This window comes from Carya illinoinensis, chromosome 7 (genome assembly GCF_018687715.1).
Source record: "Carya illinoinensis cultivar Pawnee chromosome 7, C.illinoinensisPawnee_v1, whole genome shotgun sequence".
NCBI classification, from domain to species: domain Eukaryota; kingdom Viridiplantae; phylum Streptophyta; class Magnoliopsida; order Fagales; family Juglandaceae; genus Carya; species Carya illinoinensis.
The window spans coordinates 9,009,106-9,025,607 of NC_056758.1; the positions used below are offsets into that span (position 1 = coordinate 9,009,106).

The following is a 16,502-nucleotide window of genomic DNA, read 5'->3' on the forward strand; positions in this document are numbered from 1 at the left end:
GAGGTGCCATGTGTCTGTAGATATGGATCAACCTCCATTCTGTTGCTCATAGGACAGAGATGATGCATGCCCAATCCAGACCGCAAAATCTAGGTGACGATGGATTCATCATATGTGATTTGTAACTCCTCAATTTAAACGAAATATAGTACTAAGTTTTCTGATAATACAAAGCGGAATAACTGACTTTGGAAGGGATAAAATATATAAACAGTGCCCTTTTCTTATGGTAAGTGCTTTTATTTTGAAGTAGGATCGTAATGAAGCAATTTGTCCAATTATTCCATTGATACTCACCCGGTTAAGTTCGGATCAATCTCGACCCACCAAAAAGAAAAAAAAAAAAAAGAGAGAGAGAAAGAAAGAGAAAAAAAGAAGGAAAACTCAATTATAAAAGTAGAAATTCACTCAATTGATAAATGATACATATTTGACTAAACTCTTCTTATTTATGCTCAACTCGATTAGAGCTTGTTCATATATATATATATATATATATATATATATACATATTAAATTTAATAATATAAGTGTAGAAACTTTTATAATTAAATATGTAACATGTAATTCAGTTATTTATCCCAATCATTTGTGTCTACATATTGAATATAGTCCATAATTATACATCAATAAGCAATTAAATTATAGTTATACCTATTTTATAGTATGCATAATAATTAGTATGCATCACTAAGTAGTTTTAAAGTTTTTATAATCTTATAATTCAATATAAGTCTATATATATAAGAAGTAAAATTTTCATTAAATTTAATACTTTTTTGTAATTTTGTTTCGTATTTATTCAATTTCTTTTAAAAATAAATAATTCTTTTTAAGAGTAAGATTAGAGCTCGAGAGTAATTCAATTCGACTGGAGCACATCAAAGAGCATGATTAGAGACTAGAAATCAATGTTTTGAATACTATTTTGCTTGTTGTTTCAGTTAAGACACTAAAAAAAAATATTTCAATACAGGTACCGTTTCAGAATAATCTATATATAATGAATTAATTATATATGTTAAATTATATTTTAAAATAATATCAATGTAAGTCTTAAAAAATTAAAATAAATATTTATAAAACTCAATAAAACTCAATAATACTTCTAAGTTAAGAAAATAGTCTACAGATATAAGAATTGATATAAAAAATATGAAAAAATCAGAATTTTTACATTAATTAAAAAAATTTTCTTATTTTCGGCAAGTACTGGTATGGTTGGTATACCAAAAACTGGCCATTATTAACCGAAATGTACCGATACAACCAGTATTTGATCCGATATGAAACAAATATATTTTCTATACCGATTATTAACCTGATATGAGAAATACCAACAGTATATACCAGTACAATACAAAATTCAAAACATTGTTAGAAATAACTTGAATCAGTCCTAGCTCATGATTTGATCATTTCAACTCGACTCAACTCCATAAGCTCTAACTTGAACTTTTGAATCTAGTTAGACTCGAATCCAAAAAATGGGCTATGCTTGAGTCGATTTCAAACTACTTATTAATTTGGAGGACCAGATTTTATATCTCAATAAATATTAGGAAAAGCAGATAGTAAACATTTAAACCCGAGATGCGCCTTTGCAAGCAGGGCAGCTGGCCTTTAAGATCAAGGCATTAAGGCCTTTACTATATGCTCCTGAGTAATAAAAGCCTTGCCCATGGAAAAAAACAAGTAATGAAAGCCCTTATAAAAGTAGTATTAAAAATTTAAAAGGTACTTTCATAGGAAATAAATGGCCCTAAAATATAGTACGAGAGGCCGGCCTCAAAGTTAATTTGACTTTTATCGAGTACAGTAAATTGTGAGTTCTTGCTCCAAGTATAAGATTCAGAGAAAAGAGAAATATAGATATAAAGTAGATTCTATAGTTCTGTAGAATTATTGTATTTTTAGTAAGTTTATCTAACACATTAAATGTTGAATAAATATTAAGAGACCCAATAAATAAATATAATATCACTCTAGGCATATAATTAAGATTACAAGTGTAAGCCGATCAGTCTAGTCTGAAAAAATTGACCCATTTGAATTGACCAAATCGAACTCTAGTCCAATCGGTCTCGGTCCGATAAAGTATGAATTGAAACCATTCAATCAAGTCTCGGGATTTATAAATTTTGGATTGCACCAGACCGAACTTTTAAATATATTTTTAATAATTTAATATATTATTTTTATATAATAATTATATAAGTTAAAGATGTAATTTTCATCTAATTTATTATCATTGACTATATAATTTTTTTTAATAAACTAGTTACATAATCTATATTAATAATTCACTTAATTTAAATTTAGTAATTTAAATAATTTTTTTATTAATTTATTTGAAAAAAATTTTAAAAAATTATTATACAAGACCAATTGCAGCATCACACCCCTCCCCCGGGGGGCGATCGGATTGGACTGATTTACATCCCTATTTATTAAAAACTCTAATGAATGCAATTTCTGCAAAGGAAGTGAATTTAATAACCAAATGAAAAATTAGTTTACTTATAATTTGATTTACAAAATAAGTTTAAAAATTTAATTTGATTTTTACAAATCAAATATTCTCGTGTTAGATGTGCATGTATCGTCCAAATCACCGACTTACAAATAAATTAACTCAGAGGAATTTGGATCAAGAGAACAGTATAAAGAATTTAATCGCCCATTAAAGTATTACATGGCAGAAGCAAAACCTGCAAAGTATTAGTGTCCCAGCAACGAGCCATAACCACTTCGATGAGAGCCTTAAATTAGCTATCATTAAGGAGGCTGCATGCTGCAAGCTCATCCTCAGCTGTCCTGATCATGACAAGATTACACGACTGGCAGGGCCTCTGAATTATGAATTATCAAACAGAAAATAAATGATCATGCCTTGTTTGTCTACAGTGTCATAAACTAGAATGGTCCATCCCTAGGAACCTGTTTTGATGAGAACAATTAGATCAACTAACATGGTTTATGCTATATATATGACCCCAATATCCCTTTCCTTGTGCATTCATTGATTACCAATTAGTATTTGTATCATTTTATAATGTTTTAAGAGTAGTGCCAGATCTTGATGTGTGGCAAAATCCCAACCATTTTGTTTAAAAACAGCAGCTGAAAATTTAAGTGATATTGTTCGTGTAGTTGGTCATGAAGTTGATGGATACTCAAAAAGTCTACGGAATATGAACTGTACGTGTACAAGAGAAATCTTGTTTTAAAAGGCTCTTGTTTCACCATATCTAATCGCCCTGAATGAGTTTTGGGGACCCTCAAATATATAAAATGTTGGGAAGTTTTTTATAAATAGTATATATAGAAATGGAGGAGAGATGAAAGTTTTATAGGTTTTTGTGTAATTAATATGGATCTTAGAATTGTGTTTGGTCACAAGAAATTTTTATCTCAAACATAAAATTCTCATCTCATCATTACAACTTTCTCAAATCCCCATACAAAATATAATAAACAATTTAACTTCTTTTTAACTTTTTCAAATTTCAATACAATAATAATATTAAAATATAATATTTTAATATTTAATCTTAAAACTTAAAATTCATCTAAAAATTCTCAGATGCTCCTGCTTGGCTAATGAGAATTTTTACCAACGAATTTTACCAATACTATTCTATGCACTAGATTTTACCAGCGAATTTTAATTAAAATATTTCTATACTTATTTTTGTAGTAAATATGGTTAAGTACGACATTCTCTGTCTTAAATTTTATTATTTTCAATTATATAGGTAAGAATTATTTTATTCTCAAGCCTGTAGATAAAATACATTATACATATTACTTAAATGGTAAGATTTAATTTATAAGATTTAAATTTTAAATTATTTCTTTTAAATCAAATTATACCGTATAATAAATGGAGCAAAGAAAAAGACTCCAAAAGTCGAGCCCTAGTCCCAAAGTGTGCTAGTAATTAACATTACGGAGATACTGATTCAGAATTTAAAAAACAAAACCGGTAGTGTGCCCGAAAATTCATTTTTCATGATGATATACCAATTGTTGTCGTTTCTTCGTGGCTGACTCTGAATGCTGGCAATATATAGAGGCACTGGCTTGAAAATAAAGTTTTTTTTATCTGTAACGTGATAATATATAAAGCTACATATTTAAAATATGTCATATGATCAATACATATAATTAAGATGACAAAATCTAAGAAGATTAGTAACATTAATCTTACAACTTTATAAACATTGAAAGCTTAGCTCGAAGAAAAAAAAGAAGAAAAAAGAGTAGTTATGAAAAGCAAACACAACATGACTCTACACAAAGCCTCATTCATGATGTGAAACAAAGAAATGACAGCCTTCATTGGCAACGCATGCAAGCTCATCCTCTGGTCTGGTGATCGTGTAAATGGCATACTTTTTCAAGTCAAGGAATAAACTAGCACTAAGAAGTACATAATTATCCTTAATTGTTCCAACAGTTTCACGAATGGTCCTTCCCTCGTAGCACTATATAGATCAATAACTAGAAAAAAGAATTTGACATGTGAGTCATTATAACAAGACTATGTATGTTGTATGTCCCAATCATTTGTGTCTTGCAAAAGGGACCCTTTTTTGGGTTGCTTAATTGTATCCACCTTTTTAAAGTTGATGAGATTTCGACCTCAATAATCACTCAAATCAACCCCTTAAACATATTTAAAAACTGTCCAAATTTGGCGCCATTATTCACCAAATTGTGTAAGTCCTATCTTTGTATTATTCTAATAGTTGGGGGGTCATGTAATTGGGGGTAGTTCATAGATCTTCAAAGTTTATGTAAAGGAACTATGAACATGAAAAAGGCTCTTGTTTCACCTTCTTTGGATTGACCCTATTGATTGCACTAAAATAGGCTTCCAACTGAGTTCAGAACTCTAGCTTCTGACTTGAAATTGAAGTCAATTTTGAGCTTGAGCTTTGAGTTAGAGCTAATTTCAGCTTCTCTCCACATGCATGCATGTTGTCAAGATGGTCAATGTCACTATAGACTAGATAGAGATAAATAATGAGATAGCTACTAGAAAGGACTTCTAGTTCCATTGAGCTGCCCTTTGCCAAGGCCAAGGACTCAAAAGCTTGCACTCTCCATAGAAGCAATCTTCAACAAGTGAAGGACTTGCGCATACAACGTTGCAACTAAAACCTAGAAGCTTAATTTGTGAGAGTTAATTAGCTCGTACATGAAGGCGATTTGGAAGTCATATGCAATTCTTCCCCATCATTCCATGCATGTGCTAGCCCATGATCTTGAGAGCAAATCCTATAATTTCATGTGCAGTAAAAATTCCGGTCCGCACGAGTTGGCAAAACGAATCATATACCCTTTGATCATGAGAAGCATTTTCAATTTCTTGTCCTCACTCTTTGTCCTTTGATTCTATAGTGGAAAGAGTTTCCCAACCCCTTTTTGTTTTTAGATCTACGCATGCATGCACTTCCTTATGTAAAAGTTGTAATCTAGACCTCAATAGCAATAAATCACCATCTTAATATAACACACTATTCAATTAATCTGTCCACATGCATTTCGCGCCAAGGAGAAACCATTGAAACGGTTTGAGCCCTGAATTGGCCCGAGTTCTTAGAGCTATGGTCGCCCTCACCATCCCATCAATTGATCGATACTTGTTTGGGGTTAGTTTGTGCTTTTTTTTGCTGTTTTGATAAGGATTAAAGCTGATTGCGTCGGTTGACAGACAAAAAGTAATTTGGACTTCCAAAAGGCTAGTAAGGAATATTGTAAATGTCAGCCCGCGTGCACATTTCTTTTTTATTTGTGGGGGTGGGGTGGAGTTGTTTGATACTCTTTGATTTGAGCTGTGTGTGTTGTGGGTGGTGGTTGGTGGGCAAGAAGATGGTCTTGGCTATGATTTGTATAGGGCCAATGTGTTGCTGTGTTAAATCCGGTTTTCGTGACATTAATTGATTCCAATTCAACTCATTTCATTAACAAAGAAAGAGGATAGGAAGAGACAGATTAAACTGTAGAAGTCTCATTCAAATGAAACAAATCAATTGGCAATGCATGCAAGCTCATTCATTTTCTGGTCTGGTGATGATGGTAAAAATAAAAAAATGATGAACGCACAATACTTTTCAACATATTTCACAATCATGTTTTAAAATGAAAGATATTATTATAAAATATAACATGAAAGTAACACCACTTTATAAAAATATCTTCATTTTACATTATGTATTATGAAATGTGTTGGGAAAAGTGTTATATATATCATTGCTAGTAAAAAAGACTATGGTACACTTGTCAAGTCAATGAATAAACAAGCAGTAAGAAGTACATACTCATCCTTAATTGTTCAACAGGTTCATCCCCTTGTTTGTAGGCTGACTTAAAAAACAAGAATGAATAGAAAGAAATTGGCATGTAATTATAGCAACAGTAAGCATGTGATTTATACCAATCATTTGTGTTTTGCAGAAAGGGACCCTTCCTTTTTAAAGTTGATGAGATTTTTAGGTCTCTCAACACCCACATATTCAAAAAATGTCCATATTTAGCGCCAATATGCACCCCATTATAAGACATCTTTTTGCATCATTCTAATTAATAGCTTGAGTGAGTACCACCTTTGTGTTTTGTTTTTGGGTCCCACTAGGTTGATTTTAACCTCAATCTTGTGGTGGGTTGCTTTTTCAAATTAACTACCCCGGATTTTAGCTTGTGTCATTTTCCTTGACAAGCTAGTTTTCAACATGGTTAAAAGAATGTTTAGCCTATACATACCCTTTTCCCTTTTTTTCCCTCCTCCAGCCTTTTCAATTGTCATTTTGACCAATCAACTCTGCAAGAAAAATATAAAAGGAAAAAGTTGGTTAACAGCGACATCTAGTCAGAATAATGGGGAAGAAAGAATGAGGTTGCCGAAGAAAAGTTCAAAATTAAAATATAAAATAAGTAAAAAAGGTGTCCAAGAAGAAGAATAAGAAAGAACCAAAACAAAGAAAGAAAAAATGGGATTGTGACCAATTAGGCATAAGAAAGCACAGCCGACCTATGAATGAATAGTTTGTAGATGTGAAACTTAAATCCCTAAGATTCAATAGAATGGATTGATCAATTTTTTTTTTTTTTAAGCGATGAATAGTGAGCCACGTGTATTTATGGTCTCGTCTCAAATTTATTAATAATTATATATTTATAAAATTTTAAATACAATCAATTAACTTATGATTTAAAAATTTTGCCATGAATATAACTTATTCTAATATAAATTTTTTTTATATAAAATCTAAGTTATCATTTGAAACATAATACTAAATATTATAAAGTCAATCTATCACTTTGAATGAGAAGTGTTGCCTATACCATTAGACCAAGATCTAATTCACGAGTCAGAAATTATTAATTTAAAAATAATCATGCAGTTAACTAACATTAAAAAAAATGATAGCGTTGATTAATCTCTTTCACGAACGAATAAAGAAAAAGGAAATAAATAAAGAGAAAAGATTAATTAAAAACAGAGCAAAGATAAGATCACACAGGGCTCAATGATTCGACCCATCACATCTCATATGTGGTTAAAAAGTTGACCAGAGACGAGGTCCCACCACCAACAATATGCCGCTTCGAAAAGCGTTTGTTCAAAGGGTTTTGAGGACAGAGAGAGTGTGAAAGATTTGCGAAAATCTCTGTTGCCTCTGGCTTGACTCTGTGTGTGTGTTTGTGGGTCTCTGAACGAAGTCCAAAAACACCAACGTAAACGCTCGCTGCAGGCGAGACTTATGGCGATCCCTCTCTCCTCTTCAAATGGCATCTCTGCCAACACACGCTCCTTGTGCGCAGACCCTTTAGTGGGTTTCAATCAGAGCTTGTAAATTTTTCATTTTTTTTTTTTTGTGTTTTTATTTTCCACGAGATCCATCGTTGCTGTCCATGGCTGAATCCGTTTTCCTGTTCTATGTGCTGGTCCTCTGCGCATGCGCACCCTTATCATCGTCCGCAGAGCGCAGTGCCGAAACCATGGCGGAAGTCCAAGCCTTGACGTCTTTCAAACTCAATGTGCATGACCCACTTGGAGCGCTCTCCGGCTGGGATTCTTCCACTCCGGCTGCTCCCTGCGACTGGCGCGGAGTTGACTGCGAGAACAACAGAGTTACGGAGCTTCGCCTGCCTCGCCTCCAACTTGGTGGCCGACTCAGTGACCGCCTTGCAGACCTGCGCATGTTGCAGAAGCTGAGCCTACGGTCAAACTCCTTCAACGGGACCATACCTTCTTCTCTCTCCAAATGCACGCTCCTCCGCTCTGTGTTCTTGCAGTACAACTCGCTCTCTGGAAAGCTCCCGCCTGAGATCGGTAACCTCACCGGCCTCCGAATCCTCAATCTGGCGCAGAATCACCTTTCCGGTGATATCTCCAGTGATCTCCCTCCGGCACTCAAGTACCTTGATCTCTCCTCAAATGCCTTCTCCGGCGAGATTCCAAGGAGCGTCTTGAACCTAACTGAGCTCCAGCTCATTAACCTCTCGTACAATCAGTTTGAAGGACAGATTCCGGCGAGTTTTGGAGAGCTCCAACAGCTTCAGTACCTCTGGCTCGATCACAATCTATTGGAAGGAACTCTTCCCTCAGCAATAGCCAATTGCTCGTCGCTTGTGCACCTAAGCGCCGAAGGCAATTCGCTTGGAGGTGTCGTTCCCGCTGCACTGGGAGCTCTTCCCAAGCTTCAGGTGCTCACGCTCTCGCAGAACAATCTCTCCGGTTCGGTCCCTACGTCGATGATCTGCAACGTCTCGGTCTATGCGCCGTCCCTTCGATTTGTTCAGCTGGGATTCAATGCGTTCACGGATATGGTGAGGCCCGAGACGTCAACGTGTTTCAGTGTTCTACAGGTTCTGAATATTCAACACAATCGGATTCACGGTGTGTTTCCCTCGGTGTTAACACTTATATCCACCTTAGAGACAGTTGATCTTTCCGACAATTTGTTCTCTGGTGTGGTTCCCTCTGAGATTGGAAACCTGGTGAGGTTGAAGGAGTTAAACTTGGCGAACAACTCGTTTAGTGGTGTGATTCCAATGGAGATCAAGAAATGTAGGTCATTAAGCATTCTTGATTTCGAGGGAAACCACTTTGCGGGAGAGATTCCCGAATTTTTAGGAGACATCAATGGTTTGAAGGTGTTATCCCTCGGAGGAAATTCGTTTATGGGTTCAGTTCCGGCGAGTTTTCGCAATCTTTTGGTGCTCGAGACTTTGAACCTGAGAGCTAACAGATTGAATGGAACTCTGCTGGAGGAGCTAATGGGATTAAGCAATTTGACCACACTGGACCTCAGTGGTAATGATTTTTCTGGTGAAATTCCTACGAGCATTGGTAATCTGAGTCGGTTAATGGTATTGAATCTGAGTGATAATGGGTTTTTCGGGAGGGTTCCGCCGAGCATGGGAAATCTTTTCAGGTTAACGAGTCTGGATTTGAGCAAACAGAATCTCTCTGGGGAAATACCCTTTGAGCTTTCGGGTTTGCCAAATCTGCAAGTGATTGCTCTGCAGCAGAACTCCTTTTCAGGGGATGTTCCTGAAGGGTTTAGTAGTTTGATGGGTTTGCGCTATTTGAACCTAACTTCCAATGCCTTCTCCAGTCACATTTCGGGAAATTACGGTTTTCTTCGGTCACTGGTGGTGTTGTCATTGTCGAATAATCATGTTTCCGGACCTATTCCACCGGAGCTCGGTAACTGCACTGATATGGAGGTTCTCGAGCTCCGGTCAAACTCTCTAATGGGCCACATTCCTACGGATCTGTCTCGACTTTCGCATTTGGAAGTGCTTGATTTGGGTGGAAACAATCTAACAGGTGACATCCCGGAGGAGATTTCCAAGTGCTCGTCTTTGACAGCTTTATTACTGGACTCGAATCATCTTTCAGGTGGCATTCCGGTCTCATTATCCCGGCTATCAAATTTGAGGAAGTTGGACCTTTCTAGTAACAACCTAAGCGGGATTATTCCACCTAATCTTACAATGATTTCCAGCTTGGTAAGCTTCAATGTGTCGAGTAATAATCTCCAAGGCGAGATCCCTGCAATGCTGGGTACTCGATTCAATGACCCATCAGCCTTTTCAGGTAATCAGAACTTGTGCGGGAAGCCAATGGATCGAAATTGTCAGGGGATGACTGATGGGGATAGGAAGAGGAGGCTGATTTTGTTAATTGTTGTTGCTGCGAGTGGGGCTTGCCTACTGGCATTGTGTTGCTGTTTCTACATTTTCAGCCTCTTGAGGTGGCGGAAGAGGCTCAAAGAAGGGGCATCTGGGGAGAAGAAACGAAGTCCCGGGAGGGCTAGCTCGGGGGCAAGTGGAGGCCGCGGAAGTAGCACCGATAACGGTGGCGTGGGGCCGAAGCTGGTGATGTTCAATAACAAGATCACCCTAGCAGAGACAATTGAGGCAACCAGGCAATTCGACGAAGAGAACGTATTAAGCAGGACAAGATATGGGTTGGTTTTCAAAGCAAGCTACAACGATGGAATGGTGCTATCCATCCGCAGACTCCCAGATGGTTCTCTCGACGAGAACATGTTCAGAAAAGAAGCAGAATCGCTAGGCAAAGTAAAGCACCGAAACTTGACTGTCCTGCGCGGATATTATGCCGGCGCACCCGACTTGAGGCTCCTTGCCTACGACTACATGCCCAATGGAAACCTCGCGAGTTTGCTCCAAGAGGCATCCCACCAAGACGGCCATGTCCTCAATTGGCCAATGCGCCACCTCATTGCGCTCGGGATCGCCCGCGGCTTGGCCTTCCTACACAGTTCCTCCACGGTGCATGGCGATGTCAAGCCTCAAAGCGTTCTTTTTGACGCCGATTTCGAAGCCCATTTATCTGATTTCGGTCTGGACCGCCTCACAGTAGCAACCCCAGCCGAAGCCTCCACCTCAACCACTTCGATCGGCACAATAGGCTATATATCGCCAGAAGCAGTCCTAACAGGGGAAGCCACAAAAGAATCAGATGTATACAGCTTCGGTATTGTCCTGCTCGAGCTTTTGACCGGAAAGAGACCCGTGATGTTCACGCAGCAGGACGAAGACATTGTCAAGTGGGTGAAGAAACAATTGCAAAAGGGTCAAATTACAGAGTTGCTAGAGCCGGGCCTGCTGGAGCTCGACCCCGAGTCATCAGAATGGGAAGAATTCTTGCTTGGAGTCAAAGTCGGGTTGCTCTGCACAGCACCGGACCCCCTCGACCGACCCACCATGTCCGACATCGTCTTCATGCTGGAGGGTTGCCGGGTCGGGCCCGATATTCCTTCATCCGCCGATCCAACCTCACAACATTCTCCGGCATAAGCCGAGACCCTTTATATTTTTCGGAATCTTGACCATTTTTGTTTTTTGCCCATTAGCTGAATTTTTAGATTCTCTCTGATTTCTTTTTTATTTTTTTCTCGATTTGAAAGAAAAGATTGCTATCAACGTAAGTTACGCTTTTTTTTTTTTTTTTTTTTCTTGCCATTGCTTGTCTGCATGCGAATTGATGCCGGCCTGCATTTGCATCAGCAAGGTGGGTCCACCAAAGCTTAAATATTTTCTTCAATGGAGCCCACTGCGTTCCCGCCAAGAGACCGAGTGCGGGCTTTTTCTGTCAGGGAAGTCACGTGGCTTTTTCTTGGGTTAAGGCGAAGGGATCTCGGTTATTGTAGCGAGTAAAAAATGTAGCCGTTAGTGGCGGGCGGGGTCCCTAGGTTATACACCCTGGCAAAAAAACTGTCGTTTCCCTAAGACGACAGGTCGGTTCAGTTGTTTTAATTAAGATGCAGTGAGAGTAGGAAGAAAAGACAACGTTTTCGGGTCCCACTAGGGAAGCACCGTAAAGCTGTTCAAACAGAGAGCGAAAGGAAATAAAAATAGTGGGTCACCAAACTTTTGTGGGACCCCTAAATCCTAATTTCGTTTCTTTTAATAGAAATTAAAATTTATCATCTTGTCTGTTTTTGTTCAAGTGTACTACTGTACTGACGCTAGTACAAAGGAAATGTTCCAAATTTTAAGATTTAGATACCGACGATATTAGATGAAAATAAAATAAAATGTTATTATAATATTATTTATTATTATTATTATTATTATAAAATTTAAAAAAATTAAATAATTTATTATATTTTGTATATACATTTAAAAAAATTATAATGATAAGTTGAAACTGGAAAAGACAGGATGAATTCTTAAATCCAGCAACATTTCCCCTTCACATTTTATTATTATCAATATATCGACTAATAATTTTATTAGTCAAACATTTATGAGATTTTATTGAAAATATAAAACATGTGATTAAGAATGCTATATTTAAAATAAATTTAATCATGTTTGCATTGGACAAGGGAAAAAAACAAAGTACAAAAGTAAAATATTCAAAGTGAACCGTTGAGCATGCTTCTCCAAATAGTTAAACCCGCTTTATTAATTTCTGGGTCGGTCAGTGAGGCACACCACACCGCACCACGCCGATAGATGTGCTGTAGCCCAAGTAAGAAATGGAGCATTATTCTAATGTCCAATTCTAATGAAAGCCCCTCGAAACTTCATCCACGTCAGGGAAAAGAGAGTTCCCATCTAGAAGTGGAAACACCCCTCTCTCCCCGTGCCTATATTTGAATGCAATAATAATACTTTCATCTTTAATTTTGTCATTTTTAATCGTATACATGACTTAGAATGAGTTGATGTAGCCAATCACTTCAAATACAAGACAGAAAGTTTTATCACAGTTGTTGATACCGTGTTTCGTACCTTGAGCAATGAGGCCTCTCCGCTGTTTTATCCTTGCAAAGTTTGATGAGATGGGCTCGGGAGGTATGAGATACTTACGATACTTAAGTCAAAACTCTAGTTCACCATTTGAGTGTTAATAGAAATCGAATAGGAAATCAAAAGTTTACTTGCATTCTTGGCGCTTATTTATAATAGGTTGGGTTGGTGCACATGGCTGTTGGTGGATCGTGTTGAGTCGTACCTTACGTCGTTCTAATCATATAGTCCTTTTTGACGTGCCTACCATCATCACCTTGTTGTGCTGCACACAATCTACCTCTTCCCACTCTTGTGCGTTTGTGTTGGCTGATGGGGGATGGTGTTCCCACTACCTCAATGGCAAGGGTAGTGGTGATCATTTAATGCGGCGTTTCAGTCCTTACGTGATGACTTATTTGTGCATATAATACAACTTACCCATTGTCTGAGTATGCAGGTCGCAAGCCATGCTAGGGGTGTGACGTCATTCCTACCAAGTGGGCCCTGCCTTGGGCTAGACCCAACCCCTAATTTGAGTGGGGTGAACATCACACGGCCCAAGAGCAAGAACTTGTTGCCTCAATAGTATTTTTCATTTAAAGAATCCAACTAATTCAGTCCAAGAGATGTCAAATGACAGCTGTGATCAAAATTTTCTATAAACTCAACTAAGAAGTCTTTAAATCTCCTTATGTTATTTCAATAAGAGATTTGTTATCATCCCACACATCATATTTATTTTTTATCTTTTTATTTTATTCTTTCAAAACTAATTGAATTTTTCTATTCATTATATATACACTATACATTTGATAAAAAATAAAAAATTATATATGGTGTGAAGATAATAAGTAGAATTTTTTCTTTCATAATCTATAAACTACGCAAGTAATTTGTCTTGGATACCTTCAAGAATGCCAAAGCTAGTGGCATTCTTGAATAATATATATATGTTATTTTTTTATTTAATAAAATAATATTAATTTATCATGTATTGGCCCATTCATAAATTTAATTTGATATAAAAATAAAATAAATAAAACACATTTCATATAAAATAAAATACATATTTTTCTTATAAATAAAATTTTAAAAAAAATTCTAATTATAACCGGTAATATTTCTAATCTCTTTCAATTTTTCAAAGCATTTCAATCTCCAAGTTATGGCTTACAGCAATCTGCCATTTACAAACTGGCATTTCTTTCACACACGGCACAACTCATCATACTTCATATCTCGTCCTTCACATTTTATTTTCTCTATTTTCCAACATCAAAATGAAGAAAATAAACAGATGTTTTACATGCTCGATTGTGAGGCACGACGAACCCATTTCCAGCTTTCTAGTATCTAAAAACTGGAAATGATTTTATTTGTTTAAAAGAACGCAAATTACAATTTTAGACACTATATATTTCTTTTGTTTAATATATTTGTATGAATGTTTTTATAATATTATTTCAATAATATATTATTCTTGACATATCAAATACTTTTTTAATACATAAGTTGTATTAAACGTATTTTATTTTTATTGTAAATCTTCCTATCAAATTATTATATATAGTAAAAAAAAATTATATAAAAATATAACAAAAAAATATTTCTTGTATATTGTTTAGTTTTTTGTTTGGCCCTCCCTAGATTAAATTTCTGGCTCCGCCCCTGGCCAAGGCAACCAACAAATGATTACAACGTAGGCATCTACATCAAGCACACAGGCGTGCATGCACACAGGAAATGAAAAAACGTTCAAGAAAAAAGATTACAAGTCAATAAAAAGCGGACCGACAAACGGAATCAATTACTACAACGTTCAAGAAATATGATTTAGCAGGCATTATGATCATCAGAAATGTATAAGAATGTTCGAGATGGCTGTGCTACAACAATGGTTCTTTATATGGTTTAAACTATCATCTAAAACACAGCAAAAGCTGGAGCGGCAGATTATTATGCTTCATTCCAAAGGAAACTTGGCTCCAAATTATCATAGAAACTCTTAACAACGTAATTGAAAGGCCATAATGAAAATGAATAACCTGAAGCAATCCCTACAACACCAACAATGGCTACTTGCAGCAAACCTTTCCTTCCTCTAATCTGCTCTCGATTGGCCAGCTCGAGAAGAAAGGATGATACCAACAATGAGGCCATACAAGGCCAAGGCTTCGGCAAAGATGAGAATGAGAATCATTCCAACAAAAAGCTTTGGCTGCTGTGCATTTGCTCTGTAGAAATACAATCAAAGTCCATCAAAGAATACTTTCTTTTAAAGGTTAATGTAGGAAAGCATTTCTTACATATCACAAGCGTTGAAGTGAACAAAAACAAAGGCAGTCTGGTGGCTTGGTTATAGCAAGTTCACATGACCACAACAAAAAATTGAACTAATGAAGGAACAAAAAACCTTGAAAGATTCAAAATGTAGAGGGACTCTTAATTCATGGTAAGATTGAGCGGTTACAATGTCCGATTCAATAATATAATATCATTCCCAAAGAAAAATAGAGCCCGTGTCACCACAATCACGGCCATAACCATCCACATGATTACAGACTAAAACGTATCATACATATATACAAATGATGATATATATGAGAGAGAGAAAGAGAGAGTACCTGACACCGGCATCACCGACGATACCGATAGCCATACCGGCGGAAAGGCCAGCAAGACCACAAGCGAGACCGGAGGAGAGGTGGGCGTAACCGTCGAAAAGGTAATACGATTTGGCCTTTGGGTTAATACCCGTACTGATAATAACCGCAATGATCAAACCGTAGATACCTAACACTCCAGCCATAACGACGGGCACGATCGACTTCATCACAAGCTCCGGCCGCATTACTCCCATGGAGGCGACCCCCACGCCGCTCTTTGCTGTGCCATATGCCGCTCCCATACCTAAAAACAAAACAATCAAACCTCAAATTGTTTTGGAAAGGCCAAAGAAGAAGGGAAGATGAATAATAGGCGGCCGAGAAAATAAAGAATTTTATGCCATGATTTTGTCGACAACCAAACGGAGGGTAAGGGCTTGTGCAGTGTGCTTACATGAGAAAACCAGGGCAGCCGCGGCGCCGAGGAAGCCAAAGAACGGAGCGGTTTCGTCGCCGCCGAATGTGGACATTTTTCCAGGATTTGATTGGATTTGGGAGAGAGTTTTGGAAATTGATTGAAAATTGAGAGGGAGTGGGGTGGTACTTGAAGGAAGCTTCGCCCCTTCGGCGTGGGTCACTACAGGCCGTACAATCTTTTACGGTCGGTGACTTGTAAGATCTCCGGTGTCAGTAACTGAGCGGGTTAAGCTAAAGCATGGCTGACATTTTCGATATGGGCCGTGCTACGTCTCGGGCCCAGATCCTACACAGCTAGGACAGTCGACCCAGCTCAATTAACGGGCTAGGCTCAACCATGGGCTTATCAGTGTGCAGATGCCCATCCAATAATATAAATTAAAAAAATGAAATGATATTTATAGTTATAGAAGATACAAGTATCGTACATTACTTTTGAAAAAAATGAGTAAATATAAATCTCATATAAAAAAATAAGTAATTCTAGATATAGTCATAAGCTATATAAATGTTGCACACACTTTTTGAAAAATAGTGGGGTTTTTATTAAAACAATTAAATTTTTCATGTGAGTTTCATATTTACTAACTTTTTTTCAAAATCATTCCATGATTGCATATCATTTCTCTATAA

The 16,502-nt window shown here is 36.8% G+C and overlaps 2 protein-coding genes across 3 annotated transcripts; one reads left to right on the forward strand and one right to left on the reverse strand.

The window, feature by feature from the left end:
• The first annotated feature begins 7,607 nt into the window (after nucleotides 1-7,607).
• On the forward strand, nucleotides 7,608-11,474 carry LOC122316548 (probable LRR receptor-like serine/threonine-protein kinase At4g36180). 2 transcript variants are annotated; one of them, XM_043133159.1, is made up of 2 exons: nucleotides 7,608-7,861; nucleotides 7,994-11,474. In XM_043133159.1, exon 2 carries the CDS (start codon nucleotides 8,011-8,013, stop codon nucleotides 11,341-11,343), a length of 3,333 nt encoding a protein of 1,110 aa, XP_042989093.1. In that variant the 5' UTR covers nucleotides 7,608-7,861; nucleotides 7,994-8,010; the 3' UTR covers nucleotides 11,344-11,474. The 2 variants fall into 2 exon arrangements, with proteins under 2 accessions (XP_042989093.1, XP_042989092.1); XM_043133158.1 differs by having other exon boundaries at nucleotides 7,608-11,474.
• A 3,119-nt stretch (nucleotides 11,475-14,593) lies between these two features.
• On the reverse strand, nucleotides 14,594-16,071 carry LOC122315045 (V-type proton ATPase subunit c1-like). Its single transcript, XM_043130739.1, has 3 exons — nucleotides 15,847-16,071; nucleotides 15,411-15,696; nucleotides 14,594-15,020 (listed from the first exon to the last, which is right to left on the reverse strand). The coding sequence occupies exons 1-3, from the start codon at nucleotides 15,920-15,922 to the stop codon at nucleotides 14,888-14,890; spliced, it is 495 nt and encodes a 164-aa protein (XP_042986673.1). The 5' UTR covers nucleotides 15,923-16,071; the 3' UTR covers nucleotides 14,594-14,887.
• Between the last annotated feature and the right edge of the window lie 431 nt (nucleotides 16,072-16,502).